Source organism: Macrosteles quadrilineatus, unplaced genomic scaffold, assembly GCF_028750875.1.
Source record: "Macrosteles quadrilineatus isolate MER2022 unplaced genomic scaffold, UCM_ALF_1.0 Scaffold_2__2_contigs__length_208266976, whole genome shotgun sequence".
In the NCBI taxonomy this organism is placed as follows: domain Eukaryota; kingdom Metazoa; phylum Arthropoda; class Insecta; order Hemiptera; family Cicadellidae; genus Macrosteles; species Macrosteles quadrilineatus.
In genome coordinates this window covers 11,623,482-11,642,485 of record NW_026542595.1, presented here as the reverse complement: position 1 = coordinate 11,642,485, position 19,004 = coordinate 11,623,482, and the positions used below count along the sequence as shown (strand labels likewise).

At 37.8% G+C, this 19,004-nt stretch overlaps 1 protein-coding gene across 1 annotated transcript in view; it reads right to left on the bottom strand.

Moving 5' to 3' along the window:
- The window catches only part of LOC128985869 (unc-112-related protein-like), an 84,424-nt gene extending 65,844 nt beyond the window's left edge, over positions 1–18,580 (bottom strand). The window contains exon 1 of the mRNA XM_054405822.1: positions 18,019–18,580. Within this exon, the coding sequence (XP_054261797.1) occupies positions 18,019–18,160 (142 nt within the window). The 5' untranslated portion in view covers positions 18,161–18,580. The remainder of the gene's footprint in view (positions 1–18,018) is intronic.
- Positions 18,581–19,004: the final 424 nt, after the last annotated feature.

Below are 19,004 nucleotides of genomic sequence, written 5' to 3'. Positions count from 1 at the left end.
TAGTGGTTTTTAAGCTTCATCTCCTGTTTTAGGTATATCTTATCCCTTTTCCTTTCCTATAAATGATAAACATAACATAAAGTATAACACAATTTCAAAGTTCAAACACCAACTCTCCGCCGTCAGGGCTGTGAGAGCCAAAATTGACCACTGCGCGGAGTTGGACATGTGCCGCGAGGGATCCGAAGTGACCACTGCGCGGAGTTGGACTGTCGGTTTTGACAGATTTCTGACCACTGCGCGGAGTTGGGATAAGCCCCAAGTATTCATCCAAGACCTAGCCTTGATCCATTCCACATTTCAGTCTACTGCGCAACAGATCTGGTGTAATCGCCATCGTTGTCGCTGCAAAGGTCGAACCCATGGATTGTTGGGCAGGATGGGACCTCATTATAAACTGTGTCACATCAATTAAGAGGTGACGTCACTGTGGTGCCATGTTTATTAATAAGCGGCCCAAGTTGCTTCCTTCTCTCTCTCTCATCGACAATATTAGCCACTACCTCACCCACACCAAATCAAGAGAGAGGGAGAGAGAGAGAGTTGGTGTGCACCCAAATTAAAAAAAAATAAAACACAATTGTACACCTGTAATAACTACATTTTTTTACATTACGAAATACTTTATTTGGATCGAGCTACAAGTTAAGATTTAGCTTTTAACGTCATTAGAATAGTAAAACACTATATTCGGGTTTTGGTTACGTTCTGCTTAAAAAATTATCGTTATCTTAATATTTTACAATACTGTATGTATCTTATATTTCATACTATTAATATTAGTTGACGAAATGAATTGGCGTAACAGGTTTGACATTTCAAGTGCATCACCCAAATAGACGTTGTCGTTGCCCTATTGTTTAATTTAGATATGTAATTACTTTTTTAGCAAACCTAAGAATCCGTATTCAAATTGTAAATAAATACTGTAGTGCAACAGAATCGATATTAACATCCAGAATTGCCAACATATTTTCACAAGTGCACGACATCACCTGGCTGTATAATTGCAGGATCTGCTTTTCTGACATTGTGCGTGCAGCGTGCAGTAAAACAGTTTTTTATGTAGCAAAACAGTTTTTCTTTTAAGCATCTAACAGTAGGAAAAGACTAAAAATATGCAACGCGTCACATTGCAGTATTCAGTAAACTTGTATACAATTGAAAATACATACATTAGGTTTAACTTTGGTTGGATTCACAAAAGTCGCACATATTCGTAGAAGAATGCAGGCTATACGTGACGAGATTATATTCGTGTTACAATATCTCGCAGGCAGCTTTGGGAGTGACTGTACGTCTGGGAGTGCCGGCCACACGCGGCATCTCCATCTCTGTTTGTAAAAGACATGAGAGGTGAGAGATTTCTTCTCCGGAGGTCTGTCACTACAGCACAACAGCAATGTGCTAATTATGATACATACAATCCTAAACTTTCCAAAGAATGCTTGCTATGAGAAGATAACTTCTGTACTTCCAAAATGGACTAAACGTACAATAAAGAATACCTTGTTTCTCAGAGTAATGGGGATAATTTTCATCATTTAGCCAATCTTGTATGTGGAGTGTATGTCACAGATTCTTAAAAAGTAGAATAATTTCCATTCAGAGCGATTCTTATGTTTTTTTTTACGACATATGCACTGCTTGCAAGTCGAGGAGGATTCTGTATTCGTTTGACCCTGCGCCACCTCGTCCCAGCCACTATACAAGGCAGTCTCACGGTTCACTGGTTTTTGTCAACAGCTGATTCATCAGTCCCAGTCCCAGATACTGTATACAGATGAATGATGATGGACCGCCAAGTCATGCATCCACGCCCATCCAGGCTCTAACTATTTACCCACGCCCACCAGTATAACTCACGGCCTCATTTGGAAATGAAGACACGTCGTAAATAACAAGTAGATTCCGAAGAAGAGAATACTTCTGATGTTTGACACAAATTAGGAAATATTCACATCCATTCGATAATTTTAGCAATTCAATTTAGCGCAAAAAGTAGATTTGAAAAATAATGTCATTATTGTATAGTTTAGGTACAATTGATCATGATTTTGTTTTTATTATTAATATAGGTTGAATATATTAATATGACGACATGCAACAAAAAACTTGCAAAAAAGGGTATTATTGATGTTAACTTTTATGTCAAAGGCCTATACGATACAAGTTGACTTTTCTGAGAAGAAGCCAGTCATTTTGACGAGTACCGGTATGTCAACAAGTGACACAGTTAGATCTCTGTAGTTATTTCTCAACAACCAAAACACACTTCTGGAGGTAGCGATAAGATAACCCAAGTGGCACAGTTTTCACCTTCTCAAGCCAGGCGCATTGCTAACAGTAGAACGCGTATGTTACATAGTTAGTTGATTATACTTACTGTTTCTGAGTCCATTGGCGATTTCTCTGCCAGGAGACATAGGTAGGCGACACAGGTGCAGTGCCAGTCCCAGTGCTAACCCACAGACTACCTACACGACACCCACCTCAAACACCCTACCAACACCGACCTACCTACGCCTTGGACCACATTATAACGATACTCAGCAATCAGCACTGTGTCCTTCCGCAATTCTAATTGACTTCACAGACATTTCAACATTACTATACTGCTTTGAGAAAGACACTTACAGTATATACGGATATATACAGGTTAAGGGCCTCATTGAGCATAGAAAAGGGAGAACAGTGACAAACGAAATAGGAAATTATCTCTGCTGTAAAATGAAGTCAGTGGCATCAAGGCAGATAAAGGGCGGACTGCGATGAGACTAATTATACGGAACAGACAGTACACATCGAGGGAGATGAAGAGCGGACTGCAATAGGATGAGACGGAACATACAGTATGCCGAGGGAGATGAAGAGCGAACTGCAATAGGATGAGACGGAACAGACAGTACGCCGAGGGAGATGAAGAGCGAACTGCAATAGGATGAGACGGAACAGACAGTACACATCGAGGGAGATGAAGAGCGAACTGCAATAGGATGAGACGGAACATACAGTATGCCGAGGGAGATGAAGAGCGAACTGCAATAGGATGAGACGGAACAGACAGTACGCCGAGGGAGATGAAGAGCGAACTGCAATAGGATGAGACGGAACAGACAGTACACATCGAGGGAGATGAAGAGCGAACTGCAATAGGATGAGACGGAACATACAGTATGCCGAGGGAGATGAAGAGCGAACTGCAATAGGATGAGACGGAACAGACAGTACGCCGAGGGAGATGAAGAGCGAACTGCAATAGGATGAGACGGAACAGACAGTACAAATCGAGGGAGATGAAGAGCGAACTGCAATAGGATGAGACGGAACATACAGTATGCCGAGGGAGATGAAGAGCGAACTGCAATAGGATGAGACGGAACATACAGTATGCCGAGGGAGATGAAGAGCGAACTGCAATAGGATGAGACGGAACAGACAGTACGCCGAGGGAGATGAAGAGCGAACTGCAATAGGATGAGACGGAACAGACAGTACGCCGAGGTAGATGAAGAGCGAACTGCAATAGGATGAGACGGAACAGACGGTACAAATCGAGGGAGATGAAGAGCGAACTGCAATAGGATGTGAAGGAATATACGGAACAATCAGTGGTGGCGAGGTAGAGAGTAAGAGGTAGAGGAAGAGCAAGAGTTGGTACGGATGTGCGTGTGAAAGTGGGTGTATTGCTGACCTGGATATCGCAACACAAGGTCGTAGGCTTGTGAGGCCAGAGGCCACCCGCTGCTGTATAAGGCCTGCAAGAGGCAAACAAGCCTTGCATACGATGATTGTGTTACGGTAACGACTTGCATGCGACTCAGCCTGCATACGACGAGCACAGAGATATTGGCTGACATTATCAAGCTGTGAAAGGAGGAACACAAAATATTAATAGAGGGTTCAACGGTGGAATACTGATGGACAATTCTATTTTGAAAACTAAGCTAATATCTATGTCTATTAGCTTCATAATAGTATATTTCATCACTAGGGCCTAAAGTGACTCTTTTTGACCCGAGGTAAAGTTTTACGATCGAGACGAAGCCGAGGTCAGAGAATGAGCGAGGGTTTAAAAGTACTTTTTGCCCGTGTGGTGGACTATATTTTTCGTCATATTGCATCATTAATTAACAAACAAAGCTAGAAAACGAAATAATTTGTGTGTAAAGATAACCTCTCAAAACGACTTCCAGTTTGTTGCAATTCTGCTAATGCAAATAGCAGCTGTTTTGTAAGGCCGGCCGCACACTGGTCAGACAAAACGTTTTTTAAGTGATTCAATCATTTCATCATTATACCATCGATATGTCGAGCAATCGACAACAAAACAATAAGCTAAAACCTTACCAAATAAATCAATCGATATGTAGACCTAATTTCGATCGATACGTTTGCCACAATCGAACTTTACAACTGTTTACAACAGCTGATTTTTACTCTCTATGATACATAGACCCGCAACACATGCATTAATAACGGGGTTTTTTATGCAGTATGACGAAAAAATAGTTTTGTTGTTAAAATCAAATTCCACAAAAAACGTATGTGAAATCTATATACGGAGTGTCCCACGAAGGGGTTTACACGTTTGATTTTATATTACGTGCCCATTCATGCATCGAACTTTTTTAAACTTTACACAGTTTAAGAAGTAGGATATAAAAATATTCTGGAAAAATTTCAACTCCCTAACCTTAGTAGAAACAAAATGGCGGCATATTGAAAAACGATGCTTTAAAAACATTAAAGAAGGTATTTTTTGTTTTATAAAATATTTGTATTGTTACTTTCCAGGGCAATATGACTTAAATATAAAAACTAGAACATAGCCTAATGGAAAACCTTAATGTCCAAAATTATTCAAACTGTAACCCATCCACAACAAAACACTGATAACGGCGCGCAACAAATTATTCGTAAGCTCTTATTGAGAAACCCTGCGGTATCCGGAGAAGTTCCTCTTCTATTGATCGTTTTAGTTCCTCATCATTATTTCAGCTATGGGGATAAGCTTGTTCCTTCAAGAAACCACATATAAAGATGTTGCAAACAGTTAAATCAGGTGATCGGGGTGGCCAATCTAAAAAATCATTTCCACGACCAATCCAACGACCATGAAGGTTGCCATTTAGTTATTGCTTGACAGGATTTGCGAAATGAGGTGGAGCACCATCTTGTTGAAAGATTGCTTGGTTAGTTTCTGATACCGTCAAATGGGGCAAGACCTGTTCATTTAAAACTCATTTTACAATCAAACAAATCAGAAAATCATGAAAATAGTTTTTATAGGAAGCAAATTGGTAAATTTTTCAATATGCCGCCATTTTGTTTCTACTAAGGTTAAGGGAGTTAAAATTTTTCCAGAATATTTTTAGAACCTACTTTGTAAACTGTGTAAAGTTTAAAAAAGTTCGGTGCATGAATGGGCACATAATATAAAATCAAACGTTTAAACCCCTTCGTGGGACACCCTATATATAAAAGAGGAAGGATGTGTGTATATTCCCTATGGACTCCGAAACCGCTTGACAGATTGTAATGAAACTTTCAGGCATTATTAAGCATTATTAATGGTGATGGTTTGTGTGAAGTTTGGTGCACATCCGGCTCCGCCCCAGTGGCTCTTGAGTTTCCCATGATAACCTACGATATGAGAACTCATATTTAAATGGAATTAAAGAATCTTATCAGCTGTTTTAACGAAACAATTTGGTTCTGTGATTTTCAATAGCTTTAAAAAGTTACAAGATTTGCCAACAGGGTGCAGCACTAATAATTGTTTAATTTTATGACAACATCTAATTTGAACCATGCAGCAACAAAAAGCTGTGATACAAAATTAGAACTGTCAAAGAAGGATTTTATACAGTTATGTTTAAGTTTTTAATTTGATAAATATTTTTTTAGTCAACCGGGGTTAGATTGACCCCTTTTTTGATGTTTTTGTTGATTAATTTTTGTTTATATTGATTAATATTCACAATATGTTTTTTAAATGATATACAGGTACTATGTGAATACCTACCAGTAATTATTTTGTTTTTTATTGTCATATGTTAGTCATAAAAAAACTTATAAAAGGGGTCAATGTTACCCCGTGTCTTGGGGTGACATTGACCCCCTACATTTGTTATACTAAAATTATACATAATAAAGCACTGGGGTCAATGTTACTAGTGTACAATGAAACTTTGACCCCTGTAAAAGGGGTCAATGTTACTTAAGAACAATAGAGTGGTAACAACATCAAGGAGTGAACATAAAAAAAATTTTTATGAACTCACCTAGGCTATAATGATGGAATAAATCAAATTAGCAATTTTTTTTATCACATGATTAGGATGTAACACCAAGGTAAAACATCAAAACTACAAGTTATTAGTGACTAAAATCATTAAATTTCCTTTACTCAAACCCTTCCAAAAAAGTTATAGAAAATTTTGCGCCCATTAGATTCCAGAGTTCCCGGCAACTTACCAATCAGATCTACAGATGGGGCAGAATAGAAAACACATAATTTTCTTTTGGATGTAAATTTGTCCCCATAGTTTGTCCACAGAATTAAGTCACATTACTTCAACAAACTGTTAATTTTTTTAACTTAACAGGCAAAGACCTGGTTAAAGTGTTGTTTTCCTCGCTTTCCACAGATTGCTTTTACCTCAACTTCATAGATAAAAATAAAACAATTATAAATCAACATTTTTAGTAGGTCTATTACATTATATACATAAATCAATTAAATTAATTATACCAGAATTAATAAAAATGATGTGTAGGCTAATTACTAATTAGTAACTTGGAATTATAACGAGGGGTCAAAGTTATCCGAAGGCAAAAAAAAAATAAGGGGTCAATGTTACAAGGCCTTAAAAAATAATTATTAATTTATTACATTTTCTTTATTTGCTTGTAATAAGTGCTCAAATATTCCTAAAAACATATATATTTTACCATATAAAATCCTGACAGTGCCAGAACCAACAGTTTTTGCTGGGCTGAAAAAGTTTTTTGTTATGAAATTATACAGCTGTATTGTAGATGATTGTATTATAATTTTTTTGTATTGTTATAAAACTAATTTCTGCTAAATATTATTTGTTTTCAAATTGCTACCAAACTACTGAAATTTATCATATTTTTATTTTCAATTTATTTATAACCTACTATTTAAAAAATAATACAATAAAAATAATTGACCCTGGGGTCAATGTTACCCCTGGGGGGTCAGAATTACCCCGTTTGACGGTACTGTGCGAATAGGCGTTTTATTTTTTAAGTGCATAATTCATTAACTTATTGACTTTCTTTTTTCCTATTTGTTTATACAAATTTATTGTGTTTGTATCCCCAAGAATAATGTTTGGGAAACGGAGTAGCCAGTTTTAATTACTTTTAGTGGATTATTAAAAGGTTATCTACATACAGCAGGTCTATGGAACATAAACATTATTCTCTTTAGCGTTTCTTCCCGTTGCGAAGTACGAACAGTATGACGGCTAGTACTGATATACATAAGCCTACAGATTATTCCTAAGTTTTCGCTTAACTGATTCAAACTACAGTAAAAGTAAACTTGGGCTACACTTTTATCCACACATAGTTAAAACAACACTACTGGTACAATAAATGAATATTTAGGTTAACTGCCTTGGAACTAAAATCTGACCAGTCGATCACCAGTTTTATAGCCGTGCACTTGCGTTTTTGTGTCGTGTCTTGTGTTGTAAATGTACTATTTATTAATTGACGCAATGAAAATGAAGAAATGCCGTGAAAAATGTAAATATAACAGTATTTTAGTTTAGTGTACGACTAAACCCGGCGATGGAGTAATCTCCGAAACGGTCGTTGTGTCATAACCAATAAGGATTGCGAAGACAGTAATAAAATTGCGGGAATACAAGATGTAGCATTACTAAATGGTTTGTCTATTTACACTGATTAGGATAGTAAAAAGAGTTTAAAATTTCTAAAAAAAAAACTTATAATATATGTGTTTAAAAGTGATTTTTTACTACCATATCTGATATAATTAGATCTATTACTTTTGTAGTTTACTAGCAATAAAACCTTATCAATCAAGTTGCAACAAAAATACTGTAGAAATGCACTACAAGATACAGAATTGACTCATGTGGCCGGAAATTAAGTTCAAGAGGTTATCATCGTTACGTTAAGCCTCTGTATTTTGGTACGAATAAATAGTTACTATGAATCAACAACTCGCAACTCGCATATAAAGCGAATACCGCTCACCAACTCCGGTATAGATATATTTAATATCCATAGTAACCTCGAACAGTTAAATACGTGAAGAATTATCGACGAATATTGGACATATTGTTTCTGTTCGCCGAGGAAGAGGTGAGCAGGTCACAAAAATAAAAGATCGCTTGCCATTATTCAGTGAAGACGACCTTTGTAGAACAATGCGCAATGCCCCTGACGGCATCCAATTCAACCCCTGGGGAGGTAAAATAATCACCCCTCCCCTCATCCACCTCTCACTCACACTACTCGTCAGTCATACAGCGGAAGGGTTAATTACGGTGGTCGGCAAACAGAAACAGACACGGAAACATTTCCGGTGGCTTAAGGCTTCCGGCGGAGGCGACGACGCGATCAGGGAGGCCTCTGTATCTCGGCACAACCGGAAACGAGTATTTACACTTTGTGATAACCTCACACAACGATCTATTTACTCTTTTCGGTTAGCCTGGGATGAGGGCTCCAGACGCCCATGGAGACTTGCTGGTTATATTCGATTTTAATTGAGTCACATTGGGTACACTACGTAATATGGAATGATAAATATTGTATTTTTATCTATTGTCAAAGACTTTGATCACAAGACTCAGCCCTTTCGGTCACAAACTCTTAAAAACAAGAATAGATTTTGTTAGTTTTTAGCCTTTTTCATCTAGTTTTTTTTTGTTCTGTCAGAAAAAATTATCTTACCCTTACAAGGATTATCTTACTCTTATTATCTTACCTTTATCAGAGCTATTATTCGTTCTATGTATTCGCTGTGACTGATATTTTAAAATTTTAAGACTGAATTGTTGTAATATTTATGAAAAACGGTTTGTTATAAGAACCATAACAAAAAAACATAATTGAGCTAAAATCAAGATAAAAAATTTGTTTAAAAGAAATATTATTTTGTGGTTTAAAAAAATAATAATTCATAAACTGTACATGCTGGGTAGATATAATTTATTAATATTTGTAGTGAAGATTCTGATTTATAATAAAACAATATACGAGGTGTCCATCATGAATATTACCGTAACAAAAACGATACATAAAATTACATTTTTCATAATATAATACCCCGCCGCAGCATACCTGCAGACTAAGCGAATTTCAACTTGTCTGATTACATTTTTACTAAAACTCTCTCCATAAATAAGACATATTTATTCCCAATTTAAATAGGTAGCATTAGATTTAACAAGTGCTTAGGTTTGCTGCTATGGGGAAGGTAAAAATTGTTTTTTGACCATACGTCAATAGTAGGCCTATAGGATGAAATAAATAAATTTGCCAAATTTTATCAATATACTGTAAAATTGTATTCATTATCCAACTTGAAATAAATCATTTAGCTTGTGCGTAGGATACAATAATATCCAAATAGGCTACAGTGATTTCACAAAGCCACACTGCCTTCGAAGCTTTTCGGGAATATCTGTTGACTGCGGGAGATACAATGAGCCTTTTTATTCCAGAGACATTTTCATTGGTGGTCGGTGGTTCAGCTTCAGCCTATCAGGTGTCAGGAAAGTGGCGGGAACTCTAGACAGCCGCGGGAATGTGACTCACATTATCATCACATAACAATTTGGAAGCCACGCGCCATAGGGGCCTGACCTGGTCCCGACCCTAATGCAATATTTATTGTGATACCGATACAAAGGGGAAATCACAATAAGCTTTTTGCGGCTATTGAATCGTTAGTTAACGAGCTTCTTCGCCACATAATAACCGAGGTACTTGAAAAATACCGCGCTCTTCGGGGACGAACCCTCGCAAATTAGAGTGTAAACATCGAATTGGTGGCAGCTGCTAGCTTACTGAATAGTTCCGCATAATATACGTTCCCCACAAAGAAGTAATAGTGATATATAGCCCTTTATCCTAGTCTTATCAGTTGAACCTACTGTTGGTTTAAATTTCGCTGACAATAGTAACTCATAATGTTGATTTTACGCAATGAATACCTATTTATACGATTCAAACAATACGGTACTGCTAACATAGGTTAGGAAAATGTCTCTGAAGCTCAGTTAATGTGTAGAAGAGAAAAGAGTTGTTTCACATTACGCGTGGACGAGCGACGTGATGTTTGGTCGCGGGGTCGTTCCTTATCACCAACTGTTGACCACTGATAAGACAGCAACACTGCCTAAAATGTAAACACTGAGAGCTATATAAGGATGTTTCTAACCCTTTAAACTGCAGATAGTCTCTACATACGCCAGGAATAAAACTCTGCACCATTGAATAAAGACTTTGTATTGTTTCATGAAAAAGATGATCAAAAGTTAATCACAAGAATACGTATCCCCAAGGAATCTTGGGCCATTCTTGCCAGGGCTACCAAATTATTACTCTATCAAACCGGGAATATATGCAAATTCAGCTCACACTTATGCATATGGTTTGCCTTATAGTTTGCGAAGAATAGAATACAAATGGATTCTTAAAACAAAAAACACCAGCGTAAACTATAAGAAAAACACGGATGTTGATTATTGTATTCATGTTAAGGAAAAGTTGAGACTTAATATTATCCTTATTTCTTATATGTATGCATAGCAAGAAATGAATAATGCACAATCAGAAGTAGAAATCGCGGTAAGCAGAGGGTAAAGTGACAGGTGGTAAGGAATTCGCTGACGGACGGCGAAGCTAGTTCTGCGAACGTCGACCGCGCGATCAGTCCGGTGGTCTAGCGTTTCTGGCGAGGTGGCAGAGTTGAGAGTGGTAGTACATGCAGTACATGGGCACAACTGAACCTCGGACTTAGTCGGTTGTTTCTCAACCACACCCGAATTGAAAGCAAACAAAAACAGAATTAAACAAAAGAATGCTAGATAGAACACTACTTGTCAAATTGGTATCATAGATTGGTTATAAGTTGGTTATATTATAAGTTGGATTGGTTATATTGGTTATAGTCTACGTTGGTATTAAGCCAATCATCAACAAACTTGTACTGTACGTGGGTTTAAATTATTTAACCCAATTACAGAGAACGACAAAAGCAGCAAACATAACCGGCAGACAACGCGACGTAGTAAATGTTTGGGATTTTCGAGAGTCCGGGAGTGGAATGTGCGGTCCGTTGGTCCGCTACTCTGCACTCTACAGACTACAGTCTACCTACACCATACAAGGACTTGACGACGACCGGCTCAAGGACATGCGCCAAATCCACAGCCGCAGCAGCAGACATCACAAGATGTCACTCTGGACTCTGGTCATCAAACTACGTACACAGCGTTCAGAGCTGATGATTATACCATACAGTTCACTGGTCATACCACAACAGCGCTAATAACTGATTATGGTGATGATGATGATGGGGGCGACGCCGTCAAATAGTCATCATCATGCCGCGTTCATAACTGATGATGATTATAGGTCTACCATTCACTGGTCCTAACACTGCCGCATTGTAACTGATGATAATTATACCGTTCACTGGTCAACACACGACGGTGATCGTAACTACTGATAGTGATGATACTGTTCACTGGTCATCACTCTATCGTTTATAACCGATGACTCATAACGTTCACCTGTCATCACACCAGCGATTATAACTTAGGCTAAATGATAAGGCTTTTTATTATCAACTAGGTGAAACCCGTCGAAATCGACGGTTACTTTCAACCGCTTACGCTTACGCTAATTCATCTATCTGCAACAAATAGAGTGAAATTATACAAATTTTGATCATTTAGGGTTAATGAATAAAATATTTCCCATACCGTACGTCATAGGAGTTATATATTATCACTAGCCTACGTTAAATGGTTTCTATTCTTTTAGAAGAACCTTTAAATAGTATTAAAATTGTATTGGTGGATATTTTGTGGTAAACACTTGCGCGATTTCATGAGTGTAAAGCAGATTAAATCTATGCTTTACACCCTTAAGTTGTGTAAGTTTTATTTTTTTCTTCGTCACGTCGGCCATCATCATATCGTACTTCTGGGCCAATGAATAACCCTTTAGTATAGTTTTGAAATTGGTCGTGGGGTTGCTGTTAAAGTTGGAATTTTTTGACAATCTGTTGTCAGTTGTCTCAGCCTTATCAATTACATGAAGTAGTCAATATAATCTCTCTTCGGAATGTTAGGTGTAGAGGAATATATTACTTGTAGTAAAGCTGGTTTTTATTCTTGAACTAGGGGTCTCGATCATAATGGTCGTGCGGCTTCATTGGCAACAAATAATGCACATGACAAAGCAATGCTGCAATTTTAAAAAGCAAACACTGTAAATTGGCTGTTACATAAATATAGTCACGTTTATATGAATTGCTGTTAATCAACGTATCTTATAAATACTTGAATACTTTTCAATGAAATTATGAGGATACGAGATCTATTTTAAAGAGAACATTACCTTTCTGTCATTACAGTAGCTCTTTGTGTTATTTTTTCAGTCGAAGTGTAGGGCCTAGTGTTATTTAGGCTAAGAAAGAAGGTCACTTTTCTTCAAAACGTAATTACCTACCGCGTAAGAGTGTAGCTGTTATCTTGATTAATGTTAAGCCCCGTCAGTTTCTTTTGTTGATTAGCCTACTAGTAACTACAAGTATGCATACTCGTTTACAGTAATTGACTGTAATCGCCTGTGAAGGCTAGAGGTAGAGGCTGGGACCACAGGACCGCTCCAGTTGTACAGCAGGAGACGGAGGGGAGGAATGGTCAGTTCTAGGAAACAATGGACAGGAATGTAGCACGGTGAAGCGGCATCGGCCCCGCGAACACCGGACACTGGCCACCGGCTACAGTAGCAAAACTATCACAAACAACAATAAGTCAATAGGCCCAGTGCAAGAAAGCTTGCTTTTAGCGAATTTCCCTACAGGGAAGTAGCTATAACCGTAGATGGCACGGTAAGACCTAGACCCGGGACCGATTTACTTTTTCATTTTGATGTCCCCAGAGGCCAAAAACACCATTCGTTCAAATTTTTATATATCGTCCGTGAACGCGATAACTTGAGTAATTTTTGTCCGATTTTGATGAAATTTGGTTTAAAGGTGTAAAGCGGGATAAACTTGAATGAGTTCGCGAACCAGAGCATGATCGGACCATGGGAACGGGGCTTTACGGGGGGTTTTATGGGGTAAAATTTGGGTTTTCTCACTTTTGACCCTCAAAACACAAAATTTCCCAATTTCTCTTTAGACCCTTTTAAAGAGCTTAAAAAAAACCAAATGATTTAGTATATCAAAGTGTTTTTGTAAAGTTATTGGTAACGAAGAAAATTCAAAAAATGGTTTATTTAAAATTCCCATGTTGTTCTTATGGAGAATACTGTAAAATGTTGTAGTTTGTTATGGATATAGGTATTTTGATGAAACTTGGCAAATTTATTTATTTTATACTAAGCTATTAGTATTTTAATAAAAAACACACTTTATTAGTTTCCTTGTAGCAGTAAACCTATGTACTTGTTAAACCTAATGTTATTGAAATAGATTTGATTGAAAATCAATTCAGACAAATGGAAATTCGCTTAGACGGCAGGTTTGCTGCGGCGGGGGTATTTGTGTATATAAATAGGTCAGTGGCCAAGTGGGCAATACTGTATATGGTATAAGACTCAATGATACCGTATTGTAATTATTTAATGCAGTTGACATGGATGGTAGCTATATTTAAGTAAAACCTACTTCTAATGATTTGTTCAAAAATCGCGTAAAAAAGAAGGAATGTGAGAATGAATGAAACTGCAAGCTGTTGAAAAGATCGAACCCGCGAGCTATCCGAAAGGGGAGGCGGCTCCGCGGCTCCTTTATTATGGCCGTTCCAAGAAAGGCTTGGGCCGAAAATACCGAAAGACAAACAGCTGGTTGGGGGAACCGACCCTAAAGCCCTGACCAAATCAGTCCTTCATCATCCTTCCAGGAAAAACATCCGTAAGGAAGCGTAAGAAACAGATTCGAAAATAATAGGCTACATATTTTTTAGGAGATGGATTTTGTTAGCTGATACTGTAAGACCTATATAATAATATCTGAAGATATTATATTAACAATTCCATACGGTAGTCTACTTAACCCATGAATGGTTTATAACCTAGTTTTCCACGCAATATGTCTACATAATATGATGGCCATAAATACTAATTCACAAAAGTATTAATTCATAAAAGTCTTAGGCCTACTCGTATACAAATAGCTACAACCCCGCAAAACATTTCAAGATGGGTACCGTTTCAAAAAGTAAAGACTGCATGGCGTTAAAAGCTAACTCAAAAGGCTATACTGAAATTGAATACAGCGAAGTATCATTCAGACAAATTTATGCAAGTTGTGATAAGTTTTGTTGTTATTCCTAGCATTGTTTGGAATACGGTGCTCAATAGTAGGCCTAGTTGTACAACAATGTCACATTCTCATTGTTGATGCCTCTCCTTCACAGAGCACTAAAAATAATAATGAGAGGCGTCCTCTCTTATTTAGTGCTCTGTGCTCTCCTTGACGGCACTGTGTGATGCTGCATTCAAAGTTATCTTAACTTAGTGTGAGCAGTGAGAAGTTTATTAATCAGTTGCTGACTGATATTTTCAACTAGAGTTGTTGAAATTAGCGGTATTGACTTTTAGCTATATGTTTCCATCCAATAAGGCTGTAGATGGCTACATCCTCAGTAACTGTCTAGTGTCTAGAGGTCGTGACATGGTCAGGGCAGGTCAGGGTTGTCGTGGTGACGGTACAAACCGGGTCCAGGCTCTACCCCCTGGCTTTGTCTATTGACATAAGCTTCCTCTTCACACTCACACTGCCCTCTTGTGACAACAGTTTAAGTTGTATGATTACTATGCCTGCCTGCCTAATACTTGAATGGGCCGCACTTTTTCAATGGGATTTACCACTTACCTCTAGTTTGCAACTAATTTTGAAGTAGGCCTACAGTAAATTCTAAAATGTGTTCATCAAAAAGACATTACAATTTATTGTATTCTAAAATAAATCTTCATCGATGAAACCATAGACATGAGAATAAGAACTTATTTATTCCCCCTAGGAGGAAATTTGGTGTTTATACTCGAAAATTCTATACTGCTAAATAAAAAATACTATATTATTAGCCAAGAGTGATAAGAAATATCATGCTTTAGAAATAATGCAATTTGAAACCTTAGGTAGTTTTTAAGAAACGCTGAGTACCGGGTATATACTATATTTTTAAATAATAGTATAGCTACGTCCAAAAACTAGCCAAATGTAATTAGTAACATGCTTTTGTTTTATTTTCTTCCTGATTACATTTAGAATTCCTTCATTACAATAACTGGCTGTTACCCACGGGCTTCACCCCGTTTGACTTCATAAGTATTACCCTGATAGTCAAAGGTATTACCTAATAAAACTAGGTATTGATTGGTTAAGTTAAGCTGAAATAAACAAAGCAGAATACAGTAATACCACTGATATATAATAGGCCCAAATATTTACCTATTTCAATGAGTAATACAAACAAATAATCACACCTGATTTTAATAAGGTAATAAAATGAAAGAATGACAAACAAATAAGTACAGGTGGGGTATTTTTTAACATTATTAGGTACCTATATGAAAAGTTCCCTTTAGAAAGGAATTACGACCTTAAAGGGCAATTTATGAAATAATAGGATAGTTTTGAACAAGGTTTCTCGTCATGACGAATATTGTGTATTATGATTTATAGGGGTGGGACTTATAGTTTTCTCAAGAGTTCATGGGTACTTTGCGATTTATGGATATGCTATGTACATTTTCCCAGAATTTAAGTTGAACTTGATCATAATAAAGGGTCGCCGGAATTTTATCCCCCTGGAATTTTACCCCCTGGGCAAAGCTGACGTCACTATGACGTAGTAACCTGAGTGGCCAAAAGTTTGTTCGCGGCCGGAATTTTACCCCCGTGTCTAATGAAAATAGCCAGAGCGTGATTAATTAAATTAGCGATAAAAACCGGAATTTTACCCCCTGTCCATATAACTAGCGTTTAGACAACTGAAGATATAGGCTACGGGCCGGATTTTTACCTCCGGAATTTTACCACCGGATTTTTACCCCCCGGAATTTTACCCCCGGATTTTTACCCCCCGGAATTTTACCCCCTGGCCGATTTTAGAAATTGAATGATTGATTTTCTTATTTCTATTTTTCATTAATTGTAAAGATTTCATTATTTAGTAGCCTATCTTTATTTTTTTGTTTTGTAATCTCAACTAAGTAAACATAATTCGCTGTTTAATTTTGATGTTCGGGATTTGCGTTTGGGGCCAACTGTTGGTTAATAAGTATGTAACTTAAACTGAGTACCTAGCTCATTTAAATGATAATTTGGTGAGCATTTCTTCGTAAAGAAACAACAAGGCATATTTTGTTATTGTTACAATACAAACGAAAAACATTGCTTTACCACGGTTGTATAATAGGCCTAAATCTTTAAAGAAATCTTAGAATCAATTACCATTCTTATGTTTGTTTATACGTCATATTAATTTAACAGTTGGCTTCAAAGATCGAATCCTGATACTCGAATCTCAAAATTAAAATAAAAAACCTGTTTGATTAGTAGATGTTACAAATAAATTAAGATAGGCTACTTAATAATAAAATGTTAACTATTAAATTAAAACAGAATGAAGATAATTAATCATTCTCACTAATTTATATATCTGGCCAGGGGGTAAAATTCCGGGGGTAAAATTCCGGGGGTAAAATTCCGGGGGTAAAAATCCTGGGGGGTAAAATTCCGGGGGTAAAAATCCGGGGGTAAAATTCCGGGGTTAAAAATCCGGGCCGTACACTCTAGGTTTTTATAATTTGATGTGTTCTGATTAAATTCACAACCATGAAAATGTATGTTTAATTCCGCGTTTAATCCATCGAGCTGATGTCGCGAAACTCAAAAGTTCGCGGCCGGAATTTTACCCCCTGGTTTGTGACGTCACGTTTGCCCAGGGGGTAAAATTCCAGGGGGATAAAAATTCGCTACCCCATAATAAACACCATCTGGACCTAATGCATTAAGAGTTAACTAATGCTAAATCATACGCCAACCATAAAGTGTTATCTAATATATTAATAAGCGAGCATGTTTCTTTAAAACCTTTATTCTCAGCTCGTGTGCATCGCAGGGAAAATCTACGCATACTGTTAGAAAGATATTTTCCTGTGGACGTGCAGAACCCTTTTATAAATTAAAATAGACTCTAAAATAAGCACAAAAACTATTTTTATAATTAAAAAAATAACATGGGTCTCATGGGTTGCTATCCTGGTGACGAAATAACAATGAAATATAAAAAGAATGTGAGTAAAATCAAAACAAACGGAAGAAATCCCAATCACATGTTTTATTTACAGCGTGTGGTGTGAGATGTCTGTACAGTACATTACATATTTTTGGTCGAGTTTTCGACCACTGGACGACCTCTAGTCTATAGGCTATATAAACATAAGCTATGTAGGCTCTGGACTGGCGATACATATAATAAAAAAATGGATATACCAAAGTAAAAGAGTAAATACGCCCTAAACAAAAGTTTACTCTAAAGGAATATTGAATAGGAATATTGACCGCGTTAAGTTTGTTTCTCAGTTAGCATGCAGCTAGCCGCTCTGGTATGTTGTTTGAATACATGTTTACACATTCGCGCAGACATTGATAGTATTAATAAGTTAGCTAACAACGATAGGCAATGTATTGTACAGTAGGCAGAACCTGATGATGAATCTACTGAGCTGTAGCTGTAACCACTAGCTTACCTAGATCTTCCACAAGCCGCAGCATGACTCCACCGATGTGCAGTTCTCCCTTGACTCTAAGACATCTCTCCACCTGGAGGTCTGTCACATAGACCCGCAGGTTCCAGGACCCGTCTCCGATAATATATCCGTCGGCCATCATCTTGACTAACACACTTGGTCAACTTTCAGTGAGACTCGAACAAACTCGCGCTCAATCGGTTTAAACACATAGCAATTTCATATCGAACACAACCGAACTGGCGTCACTCTGATAAGGCCGCGATAAGACACTGATATCACTTTGCGGATGTAAGCTCCACAACGAGGACACTTTCTTGTATGTTTCTTTTCTCTAGGTTTCTCCTGAAATTACAATTTATTTAGTTTCTGAATGTGTTTGTAAGCTGTTATCTATTTTGAAACATAAGAGAATACGACTTTATTCAAGCGCACTAAGATTTCCGTCACGGATACCGTGAATTTGACACTGACATACGTAAAGAGACCGATATCAGCCCTGCGACTTCTGTACCTAAGCGCGAACTCAACCTGCCGCCGCGACGGTCAGTCAGTAATGCCGTAAAAGGTAAGCGGGCCAACGTACTGGCGAGCGGCGATGTGATTGGCCGAGGCGCGCGCTCTCTGGGATGTGGGAAGACGGAGGAAACACTGTGGTGCGCATGCGCGGCGGAGAGCGCGCGCTTCCGTGCCGTTTGAAACTCTGATCTGATCTACACTCCATAGAACTGAGGCAGTATGAAGTAGTCTATATGTAGTATGAGGCAGTATGAGGCATATATGAAGGCAGAGAACCAGAGCCTTTAAGTTGAAAGGTAGCCAATTACACGCGGGTGGCGGTAATGTGTCCTCATGATCGCAGCCCACGGGAGACGTTCAAAAATTAGCCGCTGTCGCGAGTTGTCAATGATGATGTCCCCGTGATTGCGGCCCGCGGGCCGCGGCAGATGTTCATGATTTCACCGCGGCCGCGAGTCTTGATGAAA